The following is a 17,139-nucleotide window of genomic DNA, read 5'->3' on the forward strand; positions in this document are numbered from 1 at the left end:
AGCTGGGCATCTGCAGCAACCCTGGGAAGGGGCCGGCCTCTTCCAGACGGAGAGGGACCCAGGGGGCCTGGCGCCTCTTCCTGAGCTGCCCTCCCCCCAGCGGGCAGGGACCAGAAAGGGCAGAGAGGGCAGCCTTGTGGAGAGGAGGGGAGATCTTGTTCGGGGAGATCTCTACTTAGACTCCCACCACCAAAACCCCGGGGACGGTGCCAGCTTAAACAGGCCTCTGGCTGTCTCTTCTCCCAGCGGTCCGGCTTCAGGGTTTTGAGGGGTTTAGAGGTTTGCAAGTAAAGTGATGGTTGGGTGTCCCCCCCATGAAGAGGAGAAACATCTGGCCCCGAAGAGAGGGGGGGGCTGGTGTGAGACACCCTGCACGAAGGGCGGAACCTGGAAATATTTTGCCTCCCGGTGTTCATCTTTCAATGCATCCTTAGTGCCATGGACAGATGTTTCCATCATTCCTCTTTCTTGTGCGTTCCTGAAGGGAGGGTGGTGGTGGGGAGGCCCAGTGGGCACGGATGCCCCCCCCCCTGGGTTAGACGCTGGCTTCATCCGGCTCAGTGTTGTCCCACCCACCCCCCCTTTCCACTCGGCAAGCGCTGAGGGTGTAACGCAATGGTTAGAAGTTAAAAGCATGAATTAAAGTGATGGTTGAAACCAATTGAGGGTTAAAAGGCCTGGTGCGTCTTTGCAGAGCGAAGGGGCTGAAGGAGCAGGCAGCTCCTGTGCACTATGTGTGTGTGTGTGTGTGTGTTTGTGATCCTGGGAGCAAAGCAGGAGGGGCTCTTGCAGGTGTGAGGCTGGTGTAAGATCCACTACAGCAGTGTTTCTCAACCTTGGCAACTTGAAGATGTCCGGACTTCAACTCCCAGAATTCCCCAGCCAGCATTCGCTGGCTGGGGAATTCTGGGAGTTGAAGTCCGGACATCTTCAAGTTGCCAAGGTTGAGAAACACTGCACTACAGACCTCCCGAGGCAGCCATTGTGGGATCCACCTGCTCTTTGGCTGCTTGCCAGCCTCCTCTGCTGCATTCTGCGCCGGTCGTTGCTTCTGAGGCCTCCCCAGTGACCAAGATGGCATCAGGCAGTCAAGCAAGCCCAGTTGATCGCCCACTCCTCTTGCCCCGGCCTGCCTCCTCCTCCTCCTTTCCCCCTTGCCCTCCTCCTGCCTGTTTCAGGAGGCTGGCGAGCGGTGGAGTCCCTGGAGCGTTTTGCCCCTCCAGCGTAAGGGAATTGTTTCCACGTGGTATTTTTCACTTGCTTCTTAACCGCCGTTGCGGTGCTTGTGAGTGTGGTCGTTGTGCCCCCTTGCACCAGAGTATATTGCACACGCAGGCAGCCGTGATGGGGTGTTGGCTGCCCTGCCAGCGCTGTGCTCCCACAGGAGAGCTCCCACTGAAACGGCCTCATTCCCACATGCTCCCAGTTCTGCTTTTATCTTGTTACCTATTTTATCCCTTGGGACGATCATTTTCCCCCGGGTTTCGTGGCCAAGGGGGTCCCCACGCATCCGCAAGCCAAACCGGACCGTCAAATTGGGCCGGGTTTGCAAGCAGCCCTCTCTGCATCCCAGCTAAGGGTGAAGCCGGCCGGCCGGGCTCCTGGCTGGTTTCCAGCCACCAAACTGGCCGGGCTGGAGAGGTCCCGTTTCCCCCACTATTTCCATAGCTGGCCACAAGGTGGCCCCCTTGCGTTGCCCATCCGCCTCTGAAATAAACCCCCTTCTACTAATTGCATTTGTCAGCCAGGTGAGCAGGTGGTTTAAAAACCCATTCCGTCCACCTGCCTGATGTCCCTCTCCGAGGTAGGCTGACCGGGTCTGTGTGGCCAACTCTCCCCCACTCTCTCCCGCTGCAGCCCCCCCCCCCCCCCGAGGGAACCCAGCAGCCTCAGGCCAAGACAGCTGCCCACCGGCTCCCAGTAGCTTTGCTTTCCTCTTCAAGGATGGGCTTCGAAGGGAAAACCGACCACTTCTTAAAGTCCATTTAAAAGTGGATGTCCAAGGAGAGAAGAAAGGAGGGAAGGAAGGAGGGAATGTAGGAGAGAAGGAAGGGGGGAAGGAAGGAGGAAAGGAAGGGGGAAAGGAAGGAGAGAAGGAGAAAAGAAAGTAGGGAAGAAAGGAGAGAAGAAAGGAGGGAAGGAAGGAGGGAATGTAGGAGAGAAGGAAGGGGGGAAGGAAGGAGGAAAGGAAGGGGGAAAGGAAGGAGAGAAGGAGAAAAGAAAGGAGAGAAGAAAGGAGGGAAAGAAGGAGGGAATGTAGGAGAGAAGGAAGGGGGGAAGGAAGGAGGAAAGGAAGGGGGAAAGGAAGGAGAGAAGGAGAAAAGAAAGGGGGGAAGGAAGGAAGGAAGGAGGGAAGGAAGGAGGGAAGGAGAGAAGGAGGGAAGGGGAAGGAGGGAGGGAAGGAAGGAGGGAAGGAAGAGGAGTAGGAGAGAAGAAACGAGGGAAGGAAAGAGGGAGGGAGGGAAGAAGAAGTAGGGCCGTTGTAAGATAAGATGGATCTATGGGATGTTAAGAAAGCAATCTTCAAGTATATTGTCAACAGTAGGGAAAAATTGTTATAAATACATATTATTAATAACAGTTATGAGATCATATAATTGTGAATGTATACATGAAATTGATAAAATAAAATAAACTAAACTAAAAAAATAAAAAAAATAAAAGTGGATGTCCGTTTGCCAGCCCCACCTGCAAATGCCGCAGGTCAGACGTAAGATGGGGCTCCGAAGTTCCTTGGGATCTTGGCCCAAGGAATCTGAGGCCCCTTCAGGACTCCGGCCTTAAAGATGCCCAGACAGCGAAGGGAGAAACAGTGCAGAAGGGCTGGCCGTATAAGGATGAGTTCAGAGGGCCCAGCGGCCTTTCCTCCACGGGCATCTCGAGTGGGCTCCTCTTCCCGTCATGCTCTCCCAGCCCCTTCCGGGCATCGGCTCCCCCTTGCCCGGCCCTTCCAGGTCCACCCTTGGATGGGGAGCAAATGGCGCGCTCTCCGAATGGGACTGATTGCCAGGCATCCATAGGACGGATCGGATCCCTGTTCATAAAACACGGGTTTTTTTCACAACAAAGGGAGGATTTATAGCATATGTTTCATCTGAGTTAATCCAGTGGCTGAATTAGCTCGCTCATTAACTGCTGGGCAGCTCATTAATTTCTCTTTGAACATTTCCTTTCTTTCAAGGTTTATGATGAACGTGACTTGGAAAGGCAGAGACTTATCCTTCACCACAGATGGCTACCAAGCCCAGCCGCGGCTCGTGGTCACCGTCCTCAATGAGAGCCGGGCCTGGGAGAAGGTAACCGGCGCCCCCTGTGGGAGGGCTGGGCCAGCAGGGAGAGTAGGGGGTTGCTTTGCAGAGCCAGCACTTCCGCTCGGACAACCAGTGTGTGTGTGTGTGTGTGTGTGTGTGTGTGTGTGTGTGTGTTTGTGAGTGCAGCCACCTTCAGAGTTTGCTTCTTTGGTCCAGGGCTCCCATTTCCCCTCCCAGGGACTTTCGGTGGGGCAAATGCTTGGATTGAAAGGTGGAGTTATACCTAAAGCGGCCCTCTCCTTCTTGGGACCCTCCATTTGGACAGCCAAGGTGGGCCTGAAATGGACCCACGAGGGTCTCAGGGAGGAACAGCTGCGGAATCTGGGATCCCACAGAGCTGCTGGGAGGCAGAGTCCGCAGTGCTGACCCAGGGAGAGAGAGCCTGGGCCTCCAGCAAGCAGCCGTGCAGAGGACTCCTGAAGCCCCCAGTGGTGGCAGGTGGGCTTGGCCTGCAGCTTGGAGACCCTTGTTTCCAAAGAGCTCAGAGGGTGCAGAGCTACCCCTGCCTCCCACCTGGGAGAAAACTTGACTAATCAGACCAGGAGGGGCTGGATTGGTTTGGGGAGGCTAGCCCTAACCCCCAAAAAGAGCTTAAAAAGGGGGGTGCCGATTGAGGCAGGCCTGTTTCCCTGCCTGGATGCAGCTGCAGAATCGGTTTGAATAGAAAGCCCGTAGATCTCACCCTAGAGGGGGAAAGCAGGCTCTCTCGAGGGTTCTTCGCCTTTCAATTTGCGTAGGACTGTCAAAGTTTTCAAACTGATTTTCGTGCATCTCTTCCACAGTCATCAAGCATAATTCATATTAACTCAGGTATTTTAACTCAGATGTATTTATACATGTTACCATCATCATACCTCCATTTTCATTTGACTATAATTGTTTAAACGTCCTTCATCATAAAATATATCAAGATTTAAAACATAACCACATACTGGTATTTCATTTGCTATTTCTAATATCCTCCAATATTTCTAATATCCTCCTGGCTAAACATCCATAATATTTAGTAACAGAAATTTCTAATCCTCCTTTCCAAATCACTGTTTACAATTTACATCCACTTTCCTTATGTTGTACCCATGCATATATATATATATACGTTGTTATCATTATCCCTCCTTTATTTGACTGTGTCCTTTATCATAACATTTCCCCCCCTAATAAACAAAACTTAACTAAATTTAACTTAGTTCTTTTTTATTAACCTTTATATATAACAAAAAAAAATTCTAATCTTCCTTTCATAGGTACCATTCAATATTCATATCCAATTATTACTTATCATAGCAATACATATGTATACATTATTATCATTATCAATTATTTATTTAACTACATCTATTGTCACTAAATTTCATTAAGTTTTACTAGTTTTAGATTATACACTTTCATCTATCAACCTGTATCTTTCCAGTAGCAAAACAATCTCATGTCTTCTGCCGTTTGTGGTATCAGTCCTCTAATCATCTCCTTAATCAAATTTGTATGGACTCCTCTTTGCAACTCATTGCTTATTAAGTCTCTCATGTAATTTCAATGCCCTTCTTCTGTTTCCTTAATCAGCTTATCTTTAATTGTTAGTGGTGTTTTCAATGATGTTGCTAACAAAATTTCTCTTTAAATCCATAAATTTCTTTTTCTTCTGTATCTTGCCATCTGGGGTAGAGTCCTCCTCCACCTAATTCCTCTTTCTGTATTCCACTTTCCATTTCCAGATACAAACCAATCACCATCGATATCAGCGGATTTAATTTTTTTGTGGTCATTTTTCTCTTCGGTTTTTAGGACTCTAACCTCCACTTTTTCCACTTGATAAACATCTCCAACTTCTTCATCATATTTTACTGTTAGATGCTCTAGATTTTCCAACTTCTCCGTCCTCTCAAATGTGTTTGATAATTTCTGAATTTCTAACAATATCTTTTGCAAATTTAAGGTTTCTTTCTGTTGTTGAGATTGTGCCATTATCTCCAGCTGACAAATACTGCTGCTCTAGCTTGGAAGGTTTTTACAAGATTAAGCATAAATTCACAATAGGGTCTTATTTTCAGTTTTCTCTGGTTAAAGATATACTTCAAAGGAACATCTGTATGCTTTTTTTCTTATCACTCTCTATAGACAAAACAGTGAGATCTTGAAGTGCCAAGTCAGAATAATCAGTGAAGAAAGTAAACATGTTTTGTTTCCAATACACAAACCTCCAGCCTCCGAGTAGCAGTGTCGTCTTTCCCTCCGTTGTTACAATTTTCTTTGTTGCTTTTTGTATCTTTTTTATTCCAAGTTTTAAAAAAAAATCAAATTCTTGAATGAAATAGAGAAGAAAAAGGGGAAAACACATGCAGTAATGAAGAAGGCGAATTTTAGTCCATAGGTTGCAAAAGATAATAATGAAAAAAGAAGAAGAAAACTTAATGCATTTGTTTTAAAAGCCTTGCATAGATTCCATCCATGAAAATAACATTTAAAAAGTAAGATAACCCACTGTCCAAAACCGTTCAAAACTTAATTCCGCCGCTTATTTCTTCTGTTCTCCAATTTAAATTAACTTTAAATTTTTTAAAGGCAGTCGGTAAAGATTCCTCACCAGCTGGAAACACTTTCTCTTTCCTTATCCTTCTGTTTCGTAGCTGCCCCGACTTAATCAGCCTGGTGGCTGGACTTTTTGTCTTGAAGAACTTCTCTTGGATCGATCAGGGACTTTGCGATGTCCCTGAGATCAGCAAGATGTATTCTTCCCGTTCACTGTCTCTGCGGGACGGTTTAGGTCCGATTGGACCACCCAGTGGCAAAAGTATCAGCTGCGGTCTCGGGGCATTGAGATCGCGCAGCCGTATCATTGCGAAGTTGGCTCCTCCTCCCCGTCAATGCTATTCTTATTGTAAAGCTACAGTAAGAGAATCTGACATCGCTGGATGAACCTCCCCCTGCCTGCCTTTTTCTTCCCATGAACCGAGGAGGGGCTTCTCTGAGATACTTGCTCATGTTACTTTCATGGCCTGGATTCAGACCTCCACTTCTCTGACTATAGAGGCTGTTCTTCCTTCCGTCCTGCAAGGCCGTTCCCTCTGTCCTCTGCTCCCTTCTTACTTTCTGACGACTTCATCTGATTTTCATCTGATAAAGGCCGAGGTGGCACAGTGGTTAAATGCAGCACTGCAGGCCACTTCAGCTGACTGCAGTTCTGCAGTTCGGCAGTTCAAATCTCACCGGCTCAAAAGTTGACTCAGCCTTCCATCCTTCCGAGTTGGGTGAAATGAGGACCCGGATTGTTGTTGGGGGCGATATGCTGACTCTGTAAACCGCTTAGAGAGGGCTGAAAGCCCTATGAAGCGGTATAGAAGTCGAACTGCTATTGCTATTTTCTTCCAGTGGAGCAGAAGAAGAGGTTAGGCACAGTGAAAGACAACAATAACACCTACCTATAGATAAAATATTTGCAAAGATCATTTTTAAAGGACGCCCCCCCCCTCCCCAAACTGGTTTTTCTGCAGCAGGAAGCAACTGCTTGTAGCTTTCGTCTGCTTTCGTGGAAAAATAATGAAAATAAAATGCCTCGTGTGGTTTAATAGAGGAACACGTTTGTCTAGCTTTTTTGCCTATTAAAGCAGTGCATTGACTAAACCTTCCCATTTGATTATGATTAATAATTATTTTAATGCCGGAGCTAGTGGAAATGTTACCTGGCTGTTTGAAGTGTGGGTGGATTATTCTGAAGTTCCATAATAGGGAAGGGTGTGTGTGTGTGTGTGTGTGTGTGTGTGTGTGTGTGTGTGTGTGTTTGTGTTTGTGTGTGTCTGTCAACCTTTTGCCTCCTGCTGTAGCCCCAATCCACTTCAGGCTTCTGTTCCTGAATGTATGGCATTTGTCCGTGTGTGGGTGTCTGTGTGTGTGTGTGTGTGTACTTGAACACTGCAAACTGGAGACCTGAAGGCTCCATCTGGGTGAGAGTTTCTGTCTGGGCATTCAAGCAAGCAGACTCCAATTGTGGTCTGAGGCTGTTGGATTTAAAGCCGAGAGCATTTTGTCCTGGACGTTTTGATGAATTCCTGGTCGACAGGCGAGCACTTCGACGTCTCAGAGAATCCCTCCCTGCAGCCCGGCTGCCTGTGCCCCCCGTCCTCTGTAGTAGCACAGAAAGTAGCCCCCTCTTTTTCGGGGCGGGATTGGTCTCCGGAAACAGGAGGGGGGGGCAGGCAGGGTCGCTTCCGTCCCCTTCCCCCCCCCAAGTGGTTCTTTGCCCAACTTCACCCTGTCTTCTTGCCCCACGGAAGAGCCATTGGGGCCTGGAGAGAACGCCGGCATCCTCCAGACTAAAGTCAGAGCGCATGAATTCAGAGGAATGGCAATTCTTGGCCCTATTGAGCTGAAGCTGGGGGGGGGGGGCAGGAAAGGGGGCCGGAGGGGGGCACAACCTGTCTGACCTAGAAGGGGGCGTGTCGTGAATGAAGAGGGGATTATTCCGGCATCAGAAACAAGGAAACGAATCTCTGGATGGACCTTGAGCAGAGCCAAGGGCCAGGATCATAAAATACAGATGCTCAAGAAATCCCCGGGACAAAGGATCCCAGGATCCTAAGGGAGCTTCTGTTTGCTCCCTGGAAGTGGGGCTGCCGCTCACCTGTGCCCCCCCTGCCTGTGTTGGCTCCTCAGGTGGGCGAGTGGGAGAACCATACGCTGACCCACAAGTACTCGGTGTGGCCCCGCTTCAACTCCTTCAACGACAGCGACCCGGACCACAACCACCTCAGCATCGTCACCCTGGAGGAGGCTCCCTTCGTCATCGTGGAGGACATGGACCCCCTGACGGAGACCTGCGTGAAGAACACCGTCCCCTGCCGGAAATTCGTCGTCATCAAGTAAGCCCAGAGAGACCCCTCACCCTCCCTGGACCCAAAATCTCAAGCCCTCCCCCCGTTTCCCCAAGGGCTGCAAAGGCCTGGGAGGGTCTTGAGATGGGGGCCCTGGTTGTGCATTCACCCCCTTGCCCTTTGTTTAGATGTGGGGGTGGAGGAACCCCCACCCCCCTTACAAGGTGAAGGCTCCTTCCAAGGACGCCGGCCTCTCCAGGGCAGGTCCAGGCGTTGAAAGGGGCTTCTCCTGTTTCCTCTTGATTTCCTGGTGGCCTCAAGATCAGTGTCAGCACCTCTCCATTAATTAATTAGGAAAGAAAGACCACGAGACTCCATGTGTGGAAATCAAGTGTACTTTTACTAATTAAGAATGATTAAAGGCAAAGCGAAGCGAAGTCTGATTATTTAGGCGCGAAAGCGATTGATATATAGAATAGCCCATTCCCCACCCCTTGGCATCACAGTTACAGTCCAATCATAAGTCTTCCAAGTGTCAGGTGTGAGATAACTTCAAAAGGCATCAGGAAGATGGAATGTCGGTGCCGTTAGTCCTGGCGGGAACACCCATGCATGCGTAGTTCGATCAGCCGGTGAACTCCAGAACCTTCCTCCAGCACAATGAGTAACCCCTCCCAAATACCATGCCCTCCCTCCCCGTTTCATGGCAGCCGAAGCGATAGCAAAGCAGAGGCTGACAATCAGGTTCTCAAGACCTGTCAAAGTTGACCACGAGTTGCCTCCCATCTGGGTTTGCAATGACAGTTGTTAATGATACCTGCTTCCTCCTTCCTCCCTTCCTCCTCCTCCTTGCCCCTCTTCAAAGCTAAAGGGAGGGAGGGAGGAAGGAAGGAAGGAAAGATAGACCTTTGTGCTCGTCTCCTCAGCAACATCACCAAAGAAGGGAAGAACCTGAAGAAATGTTGCAAAGGCTTCTGCATCGACATCCTGAAGAAGCTCTCCAGGACCATCAAGTTCACCTACGACCTCTACCTGGTCATCAACGGGAAGCACGGGAAGAAGATCAATAACGAGTGGAACGGGATGATTGGGGAGGTAGGTTCTGCGGCTCTGCCTGGGAGATCGCCCGGCCTCTTCCTCCGCCTGGGCTGGAGCTTCCCCTTCTTCCCCTCGTCTCCCTTTGCCCGCAGGTGGTCAAAAAGCAGGCCGTGATGGCGGTTGGGTCCCTGACCATCAACGGGGAGCGCTCGGAGGTGGTGGATTTTTCGGTGCCCTTTGTGGAAACTGGGATTAGCGTCATGGTCTCGCGGAGTAACGGCACCGTTTCTCCCTCTGCTTTCTTAGGTGAGCTTCCCGCCCTCCCTCCTTCTTCTCCCTCCCTCCCTCCCTCCCTCCCTTTGCAGAGTTGGGCCCACTGCCTTCTGAGGTGGGTGGCTGCCCTGGCCATTCTCCTGGGGTCCAGAGTGAAGCTTTTCCTTCCCTTCGAGGCTGTTCCTGGCACCGAGGTGCTTCGCTGGGTGGGGCCCCCGTTTCCCCTGGCAGAGCAAGCTGGGAAGCCCCTCCTGCCAGCTCCACAGGCCCAGCTCCTTCCCGGAGGAGAGGCCGAGGAGGGAGGGGGACGGGCCCTTTGCCCCAGCCTTGCAGGCACCCAAGAGGCGGCTGGTGGGCCTTGCCTGCCCTGGGCTGAACTTGGGCAGGGAGCCTCGATCCGCAGGCGTCCTTGCCAGGAAGCCTCTGGGCCAGATGCAGAGTGGGCTCCCCACAAAAGCGCCCCCCCCTCTTTTCTCTGATGCCGGGCGCCCTGCTTGACTTTCCTTCGGGTGGGCTGAGCCCGGCAGCCCCTCCCCTGAAGCTACTTGGCAGGGAGGGAGGGGGAGGCTGCTCCTTCTAAGCCCAAGACCTACGGGGCCCTCCGGAGCGTCTCCTCCCGTCTGCATTGCGGCTCAGCCAACGTGGCCGCCTTGTGAGAGCAGCAGCTGCAACCCGGCTTGTGCGCAGGGATCCCCTCCAGCGAGGCAGCGGAGGGGACGGGGGTGGGTGGGCAGGGGGGCGGCTGGCAGCTGGGGGTCTCGTTGCGTCATTGTCCCTGCTGCAGACAAGCTCTTCCACGGGCCGCTTTCCTCGTTGCAGAGCCCTTCAGCGCCTCTGTCTGGGTGATGATGTTCGTCATGCTGCTGGTCGTGTCGGCCATCGCCGTCTTCATCTTCGAGTACTTCAGCCCGGTGGGCTACAACCGCAACCTGGCCCAGGGGAAAGGTAGCCCACCTTTTTTCCCCCGCCCCAAGAGCTCCTGCGCAGCCAATGGGCCCAGGACCCTCAAGCAGGGGAAGCAGGCCAGGGAGGGGACCTTTCTCCCTGACTTGCCAGTCCTGGGTCACTCGGGAGGGGGGGCACTCTGCCCAGCCTCTCTTCACCTGGGGGAGGGGGTGTCCTTAGAAAGGGGTGCCCGTAGGGGAGGAGTGTGGGCTCTTCCCAGCATCCTTCACCCGGGGCAGCCTTGGCTCAGCAGCATTTGGAAGTGGCAGGATCTTTGAGTGGATCCTCCAAATTCAAGAGCCGTCTGGATGAGCTTCCCTGGTCCCAACTGCTTACTCTCAGAGTAGCTTTTCAGGGGGTCCTTCGCCTCCACGCTGTAGATGAGGAGGAGGAGGAGGAAGGCTGGTGCCTTGTGGGCGCAGGGTCTCATCAGCAGCAAGCCCTCCATGGGGCAGAGGGGTTATGGGCCCTGCTGGCTGGGCTTCTGCTCTGGGCCATCTCCCCCTCCCCCCCGCCAGATCTCTTGAGTCTACATCACAGCCACACGTGGCATCCTTCTGTGTAGACATGGCTCTGCTGTCCTTCCCTGGGTGCAATGGAGGCGACCGGATTGTGGGGGGCGCTCAGCAACGGGACTTCTGGCCCCAAATCCCATCCGGGGTGGGGGAAGGGCTGCTGGTGCTAAGGAAGAAGCGAAGGGGCTGGGCAGTGGCGCTGCGTGTCTGAGCGACCCCTCTGCCCCCCCCCTTTGTCCCACCAGACGCTCACGGGCCCTCCTTCACCATCGGGAAGGCCGTGTGGCTCCTGTGGGGCCTGGTGTTCAACAACTCCGTGCCGGTGCAGAACCCGAAAGGCACCACCAGCAAAATCATGGTCTCGGTCTGGGCCTTCTTCGCGGTCATCTTCTTGGCCAGCTACACAGCCAACCTGGCGGCCTTCATGATCCAGGAGGAGTTTGTGGACCAGGTCACAGGGCTGAGCGATAAGAAGGTCAGTGGTTTCCCCCCGCCCCCAGGCCCTCGGCTGCCTTTGGGGCCAGGACAGAACCAGCCCTGCACGCACCCCTCCCTCCTGACCCCTGGCACGCTCCTCCTCACGCTCCCAGGTCCCACACCTCTCCTCCTCCTTAGTGTGTCTGTTGTGTACATGCCTCCACTTTGTGCTTCTCTGTGCCTGGCGGCTGCTCCAAGATACAAAAAATACAAAAGTTCCAGCTGAACGTATGTAATTCCGATAGGAGTCTGGAGCGAAGGAGGCGCCGATCAACAGGAGGAAGGGGGGAATGTGTTTCTCCCCTCCGTGCCGGGACTTCCAGATGCCCTCCCAAGGGCCCTGGGGAGGGTGGGGGGTGGGGGGCAGGACGGCCACGGCAGCGTCCCTCAGGCCAGGCAGGCAGGAAGCGGTGTGTGTGTGTGCGAGGGGTCTTCCTGGGCTCCCCCTGGGTTGGGGGCTGCTCTTCCCCGGATGCTGCTGGTGAATCTGGTGCCCCTCCACGCCAGCCGGGACTGAGGGGTGGGCGACGCCTGACCTCTCGTGTCTCCTCCCCCCTCCCCCAGTTCCAGCAGCCCTACGCCTACTCCCCTCCTTTCCGGTTCGGGACCGTCCCCAATGGCAGCACCGAGAGGAACATCCGCAACAACTACAAGGAGATGCACGCTTACATGGTGAAGTACAACCAGAAGGGAGTGGAAGACGCCTTGGTCAGCTTGAAAACCGGGTAGGTGGGGCGCTGGTGGGCCCAGCGGGGGGTTCTGGTTGATTGGGTTCCACGGCGCTGCTGGTTCACCGGTGTTTCTCTTCGGAGTGACGGATCCTGGGGCTGCCCGAGGCACAGCGGGGGCCCCCGACGCAAGCATGCAGAGATCCCAAGGAGGCATCTTGCCCCACATCAAGTCACCCACTGGGGGGTGCGGGTGGGGGGCAGGAGCCTCCTAGAACAAGTGGAGGAAAGCTTTAAGGGAACTTTCCCCCTCTCTCCACTTGTTTGACACCCCCCACCCACCCAACGGAAGGGGCCGGCTGTCTCTCGGTAGTGGGCAGGAAAGGCTTATGTGGCGACCTCCCTGCACCCCCTTCCACTGTCTCCCCCCCTGACCCCCTGCTTCTCCTGAAAGAGCTTGGTGGATTGCAGTCCTGCTAGTGAAGGGGTGGGGGGCCCTCTCCCTTCTGGAGGGCCGCTAGGGATTATCCGGGGGGGTGGGGGTCCCATGGAGAGCCTGAGGCCTCCCCAGCACCTCTATAGCCCCAGCTGCCCCTTGCCTAGGACTCCCCCCTCCCTTCTACTTCCCCCCCTCTTTCCGGATTGTTCGTCTCTGGCGATCCCCAGGTGCTCTGCCGCCTCTGCTGATGGACGCCGCCTGCAGCAGACGGTGCAAATCGCCTGTCATGTCCCATGATTCGGTGATCAATAGGCCACCGCTTGGGCTGCAGGCTCCAGAGCATTTCTGGGGGGGGGGGAGGAGGGAGCTGCTTTGAGGGACGGAGAAAAGCGCCACTTTCCCAACATCTGCACCACATTATCCTTCAAAGCCTCCGCTCTGGCGGGTGAAGAGATGCCAGGGGAGCCCAGGTGTTGCCGTCCCCGACATCTTCAAGCTGCCGAGGTTGAGACACGTTTCCTTTGGAGCGTTTTTCCCCTCGTCCAAGACCATCGTCCTGAGCTTAGGAGGCCAACAGGGCAGAAGGCCAGCGTTTCCTCCACAGTTGCTTGAAGACAGCCACGGCCCTCAGACCTATGCGCCACTTCACCACACTTTACACAGCCCTCTCTAAGCGGTTTACAGAGCCGGCCTCTGTCCCCCCAACAATCTCCGTCCTCCTTTTACCCACTTAGGAAGGACGGAAGGCTGAGTCAACTTGCAGACAGTTAGGATCGAACTGCTGGCAGTGGGCAGAGTCACTCTGCAATACAGCATTCTAACCACTGTGCCAGTATGGCCCTTCCCTCCCTCCCTCCCCTCCCACTTAGGACTTATATACTGGTTCACAGTGTTTTTACAGCCATCTGTAAGCGGTTTACAGAGCCGGCCTCTGCCCCCCAACAATCTCCGTCCTCCTTTTACCCACTTAGGAAGGACGGAAGGCTGAGTCAACCTGGAGCCGGTCAGGATTGAACTCCTAGCGGTGGGCAGAGTCAGCCTGAAATATTGCCTTCTAACGACTGGGCCACCGTGGCTCTGGAAGATAGGCTGCCTCTGGCCCTGTAGGCTTCCTTAAGGGGGGCACAGTCCCCTCCAGCCGAGAGCCCCGTTCCCCAATTCAGCCAACAGACACTTTCCTTTCCCCTCTCCGAAAGGCTGCCCTGCATCCAGGTCCCCTTAGCCCCAAATTCAGCCGAAGGAAAGACGGGGGCGCATCCTGCCTCTTTTCTGGGGCTTCCGAGGGGAAAATCTCTGCCTGTTTTCCCTCCCCCTCCCTCCCCCCCCCCAATTGTGGAAATTCACGTTGGTGTTTTATTCGCTGTCAAGTGTCGTTAAGGGGGTGATGAGTCTTCCCTCGCTGAAACATGACGCTCCGTGCAACTGACAGGGCAGCATCTATTTTGAGTTACGGATGCGGTAACTAAAAATCGTGTCCGGGGGAGGAAGCAGCCGCCACGCGGCCGGAGTGTGTGTGTGTGTGTGTGTGTGTGTGTGTGTGTGTGTGTGTGTGTCGGGGAGGGGGTGAAGGATGGCAGCTCCGTCCAGCCAATGGGGACTTTGGCCACTCGGGGAGACGCTGGTGGGGGGGGCGAGTGTTTTATTGCGTGCCACGGACACCGAGAATGGCAGGCTTTGGTTATTATTCATAAAAGTAATTGTAAATCACGCCTGGCCCAGCCGGGGCTCCCAGTCAGGTGCAGCCAGCAAAAAAAACGAAGAGAAAGCAGGTAATAAAACCAGCGCAGAGCAGAGAGCGAGGCTTCGGGGGAACCAGGGGATGGATGGCTGCGGTCTGGCCGAGGGAGGCCTCATCAGGCAAGAGCGGCCCCTTTATTAATGGAACAATGGTCCCCCCCCCCCGCCCCTCCGTGTCTCAGCCTGGATTTAAAAGCAAAACCCCATAAAATCCCCCCCTCCCAGCAACCCCATCCAGAGCAGAATGGATGCCTGGTGGCCATCAATCAAAATGCTATTTTTATTGTATTGCCTGAAACTCGGAAGGGATGCAGGGGCTCCCTGTGCGGAAGCAACCAGGGGACGGAACCTCGCCCACACCTCCAGCGGCAACGCTTGGCTGGGGAAATGCAGGTCATCCTCGTTTAGTGACCTCCATCGAGACGGGCGACTCTGCCGTTAAGCCAGCGGGTCGCTAGTTGAAGCCGCAATTGTGTTTGCCGCCTTCCTTCGACTTCCTTTTGCTTTGCAGACCCGCAAAGTCTCATAGTGAACTGTCTCGCCCCCCATATGTCACCGCAGTTTTTAAAATGAGGCGGTCGCTAAATGGGGACCCGCCTGTAGCAGTCCCTCGCGGAAGGAAAAAGCTTCTCACTTGGAGGGCGAAAGGCTACTTGGAGAGCCTCAGGGAAGAGTTGAGACATGGCCACAGAAGGCTCTGCTGGTGTCAATCAATGGAGCCTCCATGCCCAGGGGCAGTCTGCTTTCCCCCTGTGCCGGGAGAGGGTTCAGTCCCCGCTCTGATCTGGTTGGGTGCAGGGAACTGATCTGCCTCTGCTGAGATCCAGCTGGGAACACCACCGTCCAATGGCGAGATCAAGATCTGGGGGCGGGGGGGGACCCTGGTATCCATGTGTCCCCTGTGGCAGTGGTGGGTTTCAAAAAAATTTGGAACCTCTTCTGTAGGTGTGGTCTGCTTTCCGGGTCCACTGGTGTAACCTCTTTTCACCGGTTCGGTAGATTTGACGAACCGGTTCAATTGAACCGGTGCGAACCGGTAGGAACCCACCTCTGCCCTGTGGCCACTAGGAAGACCATCCCAGCGGCCCTTGCGCCATTGTGTGAGACAGAAGGAGTCAGATCAACAGATCAGGCATGAGAAGAGTGAAGGGAGATTGCTGAGCTGTTTCTAGATCCCAAAAGCTGCTCTCTTGCGCTTCTCAAGGATCCAGCCGTGGCTTCGGTTGCAGTGGGAAGCAAAGCCCCATGCTGTGTGTGTGTGTGTGTGTGTGTGTGTGTGTGTGTGTGTGTCTGTGTAAGGCAGATTTGCCTGGAGTAGCAGCACACAGAAGGTTGCTCTGTGACTTGGGGAAGGGGTCCCTCAAGATCCCCCCAGGACTGAGCTGCTGCCGTTTGAAGAATGGCGCATTCGTTGCCGTGTTTTATTATGCATTCTGATTGCTCATAATTTTGCCGGTGAATTTAGTGTGTTGTAAGCAGATTATTTGGGGGAAACGTAGCTCGGAAGGGCAGCACACAGCTTTGGAAAGAAAACAAGACTCAGAGGAAAAGAGACCCCAGGGGCCCCGGCCGGGTGGTTCCCTGTCATCCTGCGGCCCCTGTCCCCTGTCCTGAGGCTCTTCTCTGAAAACCAGGCTTTGTCCATCTGCAGTTTTTTGGACCGACTGGATCGGCCCAAGCATCCACCGGAGGAGGGATTCCTGGGGATCCTCCCTCTGACCATCTGTCAGGTCAAGCCTGGGCAGTTTGTCTAGAAGAGTCCTTCCCCATTGGAAAGGAAACGCTTTAATGGAGGAGAAGGGAGACAGGAGAGGGTGAGGAAGGGAAGAGAGGAAGGAAAAGAAGGAAGAATGAAAGGGAGGGAGGGAGGCTGAAGGAGGAGAAGGAGGAGGAGGAGGTGAGGATGATGACTCACTACAGACTGAGAGACAAAGGAGGACATTAGTATCTGACTGCCCTCTTCCTCCCTTCCTCCTGGCTTCCTCTTCGTCCCATCAGCTGCGAGGAGTTGCTTTCAAAGCCCGGCATTTGTCCAAATCTGAAGGAGATGGAAACCCAGAAGTGGGACCTTGCCCCGTGGGAAAGCACCTGTTTGGGGAAGGGGCCCAGGGATACACCTTGTGCTTGACCCCCCCCCAAAGGCCTGGAGCTGTGCTGGCCTAGGGGCTGCTGCCCTCTTGGGGGGCCTTTCCCCTCTTCCTGAACCTGTAGAACAAAGCTTGAGGGCCCGTGGGTTCTTGCAGTGGCCCCGGGGCTGCATTGTGGGTCGAAAGAGAGCTTGTGCCTCTTTTTTCCTGCAGAGGGTTAAGGGCTGCAGGCTGTCCCTGAGCCGCCTTCTTCTCCAGCCCCTGATGGACTGCGGGCACGCATGGGTCAAGGCACGGGGGGGGGTGCAGCCAGGCGCCCCCTTTCCCTCCACCGGCTGAGCTTCCCTTCTTTCTGTGGCAGGAAGCTGGATGCTTTCATCTACGACGCGGCGGTGCTGAACTACAAGGCCGGGCGGGACGAAGGCTGCAAGCTGGTGACCATCGGTAGCGGCTACATCTTTGCCACCACGGGATACGGCATCGCGCTGCAGAAGGGCTCCCCCTGGAAGAGGGCCATCGACCTGGCGCTCCTGCAGTTTGTGGGGGACGGTGAGTGGCAGAGCGGCCTTCCTGCCGGCTCTCCCTTGAAGGAGGACAGAGGCGGCCTCTGCGCGATGCCCCTCTTGGCTGAGGTGGCCATGATTTCAATGGGCGAATGCGGAGAGCGAATCCCAGGAACGGAGCCTGGGAATCTGCAGGAACCCCACCATTTCATCCCTGCCCCCCACATTGCAACACCCCACTTAGCTTCTAAGCAGGGACAAGATCAGGAAGGGGGAACACCCCCCCCTCCCCAAATTGAGGCTTTGGGAAATTTGTTCTGGAGGGAAAGAAAACTGGA

The 17,139-nt window shown here is 54.2% G+C and overlaps 1 protein-coding gene across 1 annotated transcript in view; it reads left to right on the plus strand.

Moving 5' to 3' along the window:
* Positions 1 to 17,139, plus strand: part of GRIN2A (glutamate ionotropic receptor NMDA type subunit 2A) — a 65,066-nt gene that overhangs the window by 42,764 nt on the left and 5,163 nt on the right. The window contains exons 5-12 of the mRNA XM_087728462.1: positions 3,182 to 3,296; positions 7,962 to 8,167; positions 9,046 to 9,214; positions 9,310 to 9,463; positions 10,250 to 10,375; positions 11,136 to 11,365; positions 11,932 to 12,092; positions 16,660 to 16,847. Of these exons, the coding sequence (XP_087584588.1) occupies positions 3,182 to 3,296; positions 7,962 to 8,167; positions 9,046 to 9,214; positions 9,310 to 9,463; positions 10,250 to 10,375; positions 11,136 to 11,365; positions 11,932 to 12,092; positions 16,660 to 16,847 (1,349 nt within the window). The remainder of the gene's footprint in view (positions 1 to 3,181; positions 3,297 to 7,961; positions 8,168 to 9,045; positions 9,215 to 9,309; positions 9,464 to 10,249; positions 10,376 to 11,135; positions 11,366 to 11,931; positions 12,093 to 16,659; positions 16,848 to 17,139) is intronic.

The sequence above is a fragment of the Thamnophis sirtalis genome, unplaced genomic scaffold (assembly GCF_051295495.1).
Source record: "Thamnophis sirtalis isolate CommonGarterSnake01/CBP01778 unplaced genomic scaffold, rThaSir2_p1.2 scaffold_14, whole genome shotgun sequence".
In the NCBI taxonomy this organism is placed as follows: domain Eukaryota; kingdom Metazoa; phylum Chordata; class Lepidosauria; order Squamata; family Natricidae; genus Thamnophis; species Thamnophis sirtalis.